Source organism: Leguminivora glycinivorella, chromosome 1 (genome assembly GCF_023078275.1).
Source record: "Leguminivora glycinivorella isolate SPB_JAAS2020 chromosome 1, LegGlyc_1.1, whole genome shotgun sequence".
In the NCBI taxonomy this organism is placed as follows: Eukaryota; Metazoa; Arthropoda; class Insecta; order Lepidoptera; family Tortricidae; genus Leguminivora; species Leguminivora glycinivorella.
In genome coordinates, this window is record NC_062971.1 from 15,838,549 (window position 1) to 15,848,171 (window position 9,623).

At 35.7% G+C, this 9,623-nt stretch overlaps 1 protein-coding gene across 1 annotated transcript in view; it reads left to right on the plus strand.

The window, feature by feature from the left end:
- The window catches only part of LOC125225048 (transketolase-like protein 2), a 37,733-nt gene extending 28,201 nt beyond the window's left edge, over positions 1 to 9,532 (plus strand). Inside the window, exons 12-13 of the mRNA XM_048128592.1 lie at positions 8,662 to 8,794; positions 9,325 to 9,532. Coding sequence (XP_047984549.1) covers positions 8,662 to 8,794; positions 9,325 to 9,497 — 306 coding nt within the window. The 3' untranslated portion in view covers positions 9,498 to 9,532. The remainder of the gene's footprint in view (positions 1 to 8,661; positions 8,795 to 9,324) is intronic.
- Positions 9,533 to 9,623: the final 91 nt, after the last annotated feature.

The window sequence follows — 9,623 nt, forward strand, 5'->3', positions numbered from 1 at the left end:
CTAGTATAGGTAGGTAGGGGCGCGGGGCCGCGACTAAATCTTGTTCATTCACATCCGCTTGCATGTGTCGCGGATAGAGCGAGTACGTAAGCGGCGAGCACACATACTAACCGCGCGGAGGCCGTTTGCCACCCTGATGTATACCTCTATGTACCTAAATGAATTTATTAGTGTGAGAGACCCTTACGAATAACATTCAAGTTAGTGTCAAGTGATTGACTGCACATGTCAAAACAAAAAACATTAGGAATTGGTCACACACGTGTTCAGTAATTATCTTTGGTAAAGGCAGTCACACACATGTTCAGTAATTATCTTTTTTTTTTTAATAACTCGATAACCGTAAGAGTTAAGTTTCTTAGAGACATTAAATTCATTTGATCTTCCCTTAAAGTTAACGGAATTCAATAAAAACAGTGTGTATAACAAATTACAATTTTATTTACATGATTTATTTTAACTTGCATTAATATGCTGTTCTCGAACATATTGTATCGATAAACTACCTCTCTAGTCGATCTGTGTCGATACTAACCCAACGAAGTAACTTTTCTAAGACGTCACCAGGTCACCACGCGTCCTTTTCTTTAGGGTGCTATAGAAAAGGATACCTATAGTTTTCTTTGTTCTTATTTACTGACAGACTTGTTTGACAGATTATATCAATTTATAGAGCAATCAATTTGATTAGTGAAACTAAATAATTTGTTATTCATGTTACCTACTTAAAACTGGAGTTTTAACAGTTGGTTTAACAAGACGTCCTTACGAGGTTATATAAACAACAATGTGCCACAGGACTCATAATAAAACGGCTCAACATAATTTTTAAGAAAAAAAAACCGTCGCCTTTCGGGTTCTGGTGAATGCTACTTGCGAATGTTGGATTATGTAGAAATGTGTATTTTTTAAAACTGCTTTTAATGCTTTAATTATTAGATGGCAACACAAATGAATATACGTATAACGTTAAGGTTTGAGGAGTTTCCTCAATTCCTCATGAATCCGATTACATTATAAGAAATCGAAGCTTGACAAACTTTGACTTGAAAACTCAATATGTTTAACAAACATAACTAAATAAATGTCACTGCTTTGGACTTAAATGCAAGCTTTTCTTCCAAAAATACCAAAGTCACTATGAGTGTGCCGTTCAGATTTGAGGAGTTCGGTTCTGACTATCATCAGCAGTTCCACTGCACCAAATGATACTGTTCTGGACGTAAGTGCATGCTGTTCTTATAAAAATACCAAAGTCACTATAAGCGTGCCGTTCAGATTTGAGGAGTTCGGTTCTGACCATCATCAGCAGTTCCACTGTACCAAATGTCACTATTCTAGACGTAAGCGCATGCTGTTCTTATAAAAAACCGGCCAAGAGCGTGTCGGGCCACGCTCAGTGTAGGGTTCCGTAGTTTTCCGTATTTTTCTCAAAAACTACTGAACCTATCAAAATCAAAATAATTTTCCTAGAAAGTCTTTATAAAGTTCTACTTTTGTGATTTTTTTTCATATTTTTTAAACATATGGTTCAAAAGTTTTTCCTTTAGGAGCGATTATTTCCGAAAATATTAATATTATCAAAAAACGATCTTAGTGAACCCTTATTCATTTTTAAATACCTATCCAACAATATATCACACGTTGGGGTTGGAATAAAAAAAATATCAGCCCCCACTTTACATGTAGGGGGGGGGGTACCCTTATAAAACATTTTTTTCCATTTTTCATTCTTGCACTTTGTTGGCGTGATTGATATACATATTGGTACCAAATTTCAGCTTTCTAGTGCTAACGGTTACTGAGATTATCCGCGGACGGACAGACCCTATAGTTTTCTTTGTTCTTATTTACTGACAGACTTGTTTGACAGATTATATCAATTTATAGAGCAATCAATTTGATTAGTGAAACTAAATAATTTGTTATTCATGTTACCTACTTAAAACTGGAGTTTTAACAGTTGGTTTAACAAGACGTCCTTACGAGGTTATATAAACAACAATGTGCCACAGGACTCATAATAAAACGGCTCAACATAATTTTTAAGAAAAAAAAACCGTCGCCTTTCGGGTTCTGGTGAATGCTACTTGCGAATGTTGGATTATGTAGAAATGTGTATTTTTTAAAACTGCTTTTAATGCTTTAATTATTAGATGGCAACACAAATGAATATACGTATAACGTTAAGGTTTGAGGAGTTTCCTCAATTCCTCATGAATCCGATTACATTATAAGAAATCGAAGCTTGACAAACTTTGACTTGAAAACTCAATATGTTTAACAAACATAACTAAATAAATGTCACTGCTTTGGACTTAAATGCAAGCTTTTCTTCCAAAAATACCAAAGTCACTATGAGTGTGCCGTTCAGATTTGAGGAGTTCGGTTCTGACTATCATCAGCAGTTCCACTGCACCAAATGATACTGTTCTGGACGTAAGTGCATGCTGTTCTTATAAAAATACCAAAGTCACTATAAGCGTGCCGTTCAGATTTGAGGAGTTCGGTTCTGACCATCATCAGCAGTTCCACTGTACCAAATGTCACTATTCTAGACGTAAGCGCATGCTGTTCTTATAAAAAACCGGCCAAGAGCGTGTCGGGCCACGCTCAGTGTAGGGTTCCGTAGTTTTCCGTATTTTTCTCAAAAACTACTGAACCTATCAAAATCAAAATAATTTTCCTAGAAAGTCTTTATAAAGTTCTACTTTTGTGATTTTTTTTCATATTTTTTAAACATATGGTTCAAAAGTTTTTCCTTTAGGAGCGATTATTTCCGAAAATATTAATATTATCAAAAAACGATCTTAGTGAACCCTTATTCATTTTTAAATACCTATCCAACAATATATCACACGTTGGGGTTGGAATAAAAAAAATATCAGCCCCCACTTTACATGTAGGGGGGGGGGTACCCTTATAAAACATTTTTTTCCATTTTTCATTCTTGCACTTTGTTGGCGTGATTGATATACATATTGGTACCAAATTTCAGCTTTCTAGTGCTAACGGTTACTGAGATTATCCGCGGACGGACAGACGGACGGACAGACAGACATGGCGAAACTATAAGGGTTCCTAGTTGACTACGGAACCCTAAAAATGGCAAAGTCACTATAAGCGTGCCGTTCAGATTTGAGGAGTTTAGGTTCTGGCCATCATCAGCAATTCCACTGCACCAAATGTCACTGTTCTGGACGAAAGTGCATGCTGTTCTTATAAAAATACCAAAGTCACTATAAGCGTGCCGTTCAGATTTGAAGAGTTCCGTTCTGGCCATCATCAGCAGTTCCACTGCACCAAATGTCACTTTTCCGTACCTAAATGCATGCTGTTCCTTTAAAAACACAAAAATCAGCATATGTATGCCTTTCAGATTCGAGGAGTTCCCTCGATTTCTCCAGGATCCCATCTTCAGAACTGGGTTCTGAGAAAAATGGGACCAATCTGTATGCATATACATTCAATAAAAAAAAATTTTTCAAAATCGGTCCAGAAGCGACGGAGATATCGGGGAACAAACATTAAAAAAAATAAAAAATAAAAACATACAGACGACTTGATAACCGTCCTTCTTGAAAATAATACCAATAATAATAGGTGCGTGCTATATTTTACTCAGCAGCCGGCGTAGCCGAATGGCAATTGTCGACACCATATGCCGACAGAAATGTAGTCTAGCTCTGTCGCGCAAGTACGCAAGAGCTATAATTAGAGGTAGATAGATACAACGAAACAAATATTATCGTGAGCACGTGTGCATTCGACTACGCACACTGATGAGCGGACCCAGCGCGTACGTACATTGCACACCACCTGCACGCACACATACAAACCGCGCGGCATTCAATCCACTGGTAGGCTATGTCTACAACGCCATCTAGTAATAGTCAGGGACCAAACGACCTCTTTTACAAAAAGTCGTCGACATCTCTTCTAAATACCTAAAACAGGTATGGATGTGTTCCTCGTTATCTCCAGATTACGAATTGACCTGTTTTAGTTTAAGGAGGGGGGGACGGGTTGAGAAAAAGGGGGAGAAAGATGGCGGCCGACCATCATAGATATTTATTCACATCTCGAGTCCTATGGCACCAATCTGTTCGTGCAAGGTGTCGTTTGAAAGCTTATTAAACCTACTTTAATTGTTTTTAAATAACTATACTCATAAAAGTAACCGTTTACGAAATATTTGAAAATATGTGTTTTTTTATCGCGCATTAATTGCACAAGTACTAGAAAAAATGCGTCTAACTCAATAAACAATAACTTTACCGCAATTGATGTTATTATAAAATTTTCGCGTCTATTCATGCTCTTTCTAAAAATATAAGTTTCATTGGTATATGATAATATATAACCATGTAATTACGAATTTGGTTTAGCAGGAGTCACTCTGCCCGGTCGCAGAAATGGGCGCTGACCGTAGTAAAGTATTCAATATTTTTGAGGTCCTATTTTACGGATCCATATGCGAGAGGTATCGTTTCAAAGCTAATTAAACCTACTATATTTTTTTATAAATAACTATAATCATAAAGGTAGCTGTTTAGAAAATATTTGAAAATATGTGTTTTATAGACCATGAGTCGCACAAGTACCTACTGGTAAAAAAGGCTTCTTAATCAATAAACAACAACTTTCCGGAATTGATGTTAGTATAAGATTTACGCGGAATTTCGTGTGCTTTCTAATAACATAAGTTTTATTGGTGTATGATATTATATAACCAAGTAATTACAAATATGGTTAAGTAGGGGCCACAGCGCCCGGCCACGTATGGATGCTGACCGTCGCCAAATTTTCTATATTTTTCAGATACTATTTTATTTAACAGGAATCTTTTGAAAGCATATTATGCGTACTATCATTGGTTCTCAATAATTTTAGTTGTAACTGTAGTATAGCTAACAAAATATTTGAAAATATGCATTGGAACCGATGTGAGTAAAACATGCTTCTAGCTCAATGAATTATATTTTTTCCGCAATTGATATAATAACAAAATAAACGGCGAAATGTATGACCTTTTCAAATAATAAGTTTTGTCAGTATTGCATAAAGAATTAATGTTAATTTATCCATCATACTCACTGCGCACCGTCATATACATGGATGACCATTTTCGTTGCCGTTTTCATAATTTTTAAGATTGTATCTTGGTGCATGACCAATAAACAATAACTTTACCGCAAATAATGTTATGATAAGATTTACAGGACATTTCATATGCTTTCTAAAAATATAAGTTTTATTGATGTATGATATTATACAACCAAGTAATTACGAATTTGGTTTAGCAGGTGTCACTGCACCCCCGTGACGTAAATAGGTGCTAACCGTCGCCTAATTTTATGTATTTCTCAGATCCTATTTTAGCGATCAATTTGTGAGAGGTATCATTTGAAAGCATATTATGCGTACTATCGTTACTTTTTAATAATTTTAGTCGTAATTGTAGAAGTTTACAAAATATTTGACAATATGTGTATTTTTACTGTATATGAATAGCATTCGCACTGATACGAGTGAAACATGCTTCTAGCTCAATAAATTATATTTTTCCGCAATTGATATAATAACGAAATGAACCGCAAAATGTATGGCCTTTACAAAAAATGAGTTTTGTTAGATTTGCTTAAACAATTAATGTTAATTTGTCCACCATACCCACTGCGCACGGTCAATCGTCATATAAACGGATGTCCCCCGCCGTTGCCTTAATTTCTTCATCATTTTACAGATTTTATTTTACTGATCAATTAAGTATATAAGTAAATTCGATACGTGATAGATTATATTTATTATGAATATACGATTAGTGAAATAAAATCTGAAAAATCATGAAAAAAGGCAACGACGGTGGACATCCATTTATATGATGGTGCGCAGTAGGTGAGCTGAACAAATTCAAATAAATTGTTTATGCAATACAAACCAAACTTATTTTTTGTGTAAGTCATACATTTTCCGTTTATTTTGTTATTATTTCAATTGCGGAAAACTATAATTTATTGAGCTAGAAGCGTGTCTTATCAATGCCAATGCTATTCATGCACAGTAAAATACACATATTACTAATCAAATATTTTGTAAACTTCTACAGTTTCGACTTGAAATATTAGAAATAAAGATAGTACGCATAATATGCTTTCAAATGATACCTCTCACAAATTTATCAGTAAAATAGGATCTGAGTAACGTAGAAAATTTGGCGACGTCAGTCAGCACCCAATATCGTGACAGGGCGCAGTGACACCTGCTAAACCAAATTCGTAATTACTTGGTCATATATTATCATACACCAATAAAACTTATATTTTTAGAAAGCGCATGAAATTTCGCGTAAATTTTATAATAACATTAATTGCGGTAAAGTTATGGTTTATTAAGTTAGAAGCATTTTTTATCTGTATATGTGCAACTCGTGCTCGAAAAAAAAACTCATGTTTTCAAATATTTTGTAAACAGCTACCTTTATAACTATAGTTATTCAAAAATAATTATAGTAGGTTTAATTTTCTTTCAAATGATACCTCTTACATATGGATCCGTAAAATAAGAACTTAAAAATATTGAATACTTTACTACGGTCAGCGCTCATTTTTATGCGACCAGCGGAGTGACCACTACGAAACAAAATTCGTAATTTAATGGTTATATTATCACTTACCAATAAAACTTATATTTTTAGAAAGCTCATGAATAGTCGCGTAAATTTTATAATAACATCAATTGCGGTAACGTTATTGTTTATTGACTTAGAAGCATTTTTTACCAGTATTTGTGCGATTCATGCTCGATAAAAAACACATATTTTCAAATATTATGTAAACAGCTACTTTTAATACTATAGTTATGTGTAAACAATTATAGTAGGTTTAATTATCTTTCAAACGATACCTCTCACATATGGATCCGTAAAATAAGACCTCAAAAATATTGAATACTTTACTACGGTCAGCGCCCGTTTATGCGACCTGGAGGATAACCCCTGCCAAACAAAATTCTTAATTATATGGTTATATATTATCATATACCAATGAAACTTATATTTTTAGAAAGAGCATGAATAGACGCGAAAATTTTATAATAACATTAATTGCGGTAAAGTTATTGTTTATTGAGTTAGACGCATTTTTTACTAGTACTTGTGCAATTCATGCGCGATAAAAAAACATATATTTTCAAATATTTCCTAAACGGTTACTTTTATGAGCATAGTTATTGGAAAACAATTAAAGTAGGTTTAATAAGCTTTCAAATGACACATCGCACGAACAGATTGGTGCCATAGGACTCGAGATGTGAATAAATATCTATGATGGTCGGTCGTCATCTTTCCCCCCTTTTTCTCGACCCGTCCCCCCCTCCTTAAACTAAAACAGGTCGATTCGTAATCTGGAGAGAACGAGGAACATATCCATACCTGTTTTAGGTATTTAGAAGAGATGTCGACGAAAATCGTGAAGGAGACGACTTGTGGCCAAATTGGCTCTAGACTATAATGTCTGACTTTAAACGTGCACATGACGTTGTATGTTTAGTGCGTGAAAGCTAAAACAGATGTCGCAAGATGTTGCAGTTTGATGACTATTTCGACGTAGGATACTGATAAGAGTTTTGTTGGCCACGCGTGGCTACTGGCGCCATCTAGCTCTTTGAATGTGGATTAAATTTAGTACACAGGTCTAGAATACTTAGGACGGCGCCCATTTTTAGTATGGGGTTAGGTATCTGTACTAGTATTATTTGATCTGTGGCAGTGCAGAGTTGCAGTTGCAAGACAAATAAATCAAAATATGTATGTGATCTGACAAGTTACTAAGGCTATATTAGCCGGACCTGGCGTGCTAAAATGTCAGTATCCTTCTTCATTGCATATCGCCAGATATAGACAAAGTCGCACCGTAGTTACCTTGTTAAGAGGGCTTTCGTGTTAAAAACATTGAAATCGCAACCGAGCGCTTGATCATACCGTGTGTGGTATCAAATTTAAGGGCTTTGCGAGTAGTTTACAAATATATATCACATTATAGGACTTTTTCTACTTGGTTTAACAAAATATGAGAAAATGTCCAAAAGTTGTAATAATTGTACCGGTGAAGGCTCGTTTTCATAAAATTGCCAAAAATAAATAATAGCAATCTATAATCACTAAGGCATAACAGCAATTTAAGTAAACGTTGCAGATTAATTAAAAACAAAAAAATATTTCTATGTGATGTAGATTTTCAAAGAAATTGCCACTTAATTTTAGGTAATTTCTGAAAAAAATTGATTTCGTCTTAGCCACGTTTACTCTTTTTTAAAACTTTATAATAAAAATGTAGTCTGAGAAGTTTGTAGTACAGGGTATACGAATTATAAATTTACCTGTTTTAGTAATCAAGATTGTCCAAATTTTACAAATAAGATCGACTAATTCAGCTCTATACGTGAGTTTTTCTAAACGTGCATTGGAGAAAAATTCATAATTAATTTAGTGACTTAGTTTTCAAAAATCCAGTCTTATAAAAATCAAGATAATAAGATGCTTAAACTGAAATTTGAATTAAATAAATCTATTGGATAACGGAAAGTGTAGTATTTCACCGACTAAAACTATCAATTTTACATTATTTTGACGTATTTTTTGAAAGCAGCCTTAACAATTGAATGTTTTCGTTAGGTATCAACGCCCGCGTGCTTGATCCGTTCACCATCAAGCCCCTGGATGAAGCCGCCGTGCTGGCCAACGCGCGCGCCTGCGGCGGTCGCATCGTCGTCGTCGAGGACCACTACCAAGCCGGTGAGTTATATTTAGTTTTAGACTTTATTACATAATTATTTTTCAAGTAGCCTAATAAAAATGCAGTAGTGAAATACATAGGGTATTTTCGCGATGTCAGCCTGACAGTTAAAAGCCAGAACCTAGGTATCTATCGTCCGGCAAACTGATAGTGGGTTAAAGTACTTACTGGGTCAGTTAAAGTACTTGCTTAAAATAGCCAGATTTTAAATTTTTTTTTCAATTATGTTATATATTTTGTACAGCATAATGTCGTAGTAAATAAAGTAATACAATATCACAATTTCGGCTTCTTTCATCCATTCATTGCTAACAGTACTGAAACTGGAGCAGTTTCGTGTGTTCTGCTTATCCCTTTTGGGAATGCAGACGTGAATTTATCTAGGTATGAAAATCGATGTCAAGGTATTCAAAAGCAAAACTACGTCGAAAAATCGTGGTTTCATTCCTCCAGTATGATTAATTTTCATTTGCGATCCCAAATTATTTTTTCCATGTACTGCCTCTCACAAATAGTCTGAAAATTCCAGGAGGCATCGGCGAAGCCGTGCTGTCGGCAGTGGCTCTGCAGCGCGACGTGGTCGTGAAGCACATCTACGTGACGGAGGTGCCGCGCTCCGGCCCGCCCGCCGCGCTGCTGGACAAGTACGGGCTGTCCGCGCCGCACATCGCCGCCGCCGCCAAGGCCGTGCTCAAGGCCTAGGCGCCAGCGCCAGGCCCTCCTACACCACGAGAATCGACTGCAAAACACCACTCGGTAATACTTCACGGGCCTTTGACAGCTGCGCTTGCGCTGTGAGCGATTTAAACCGTGCGAGAACTCTCGTAA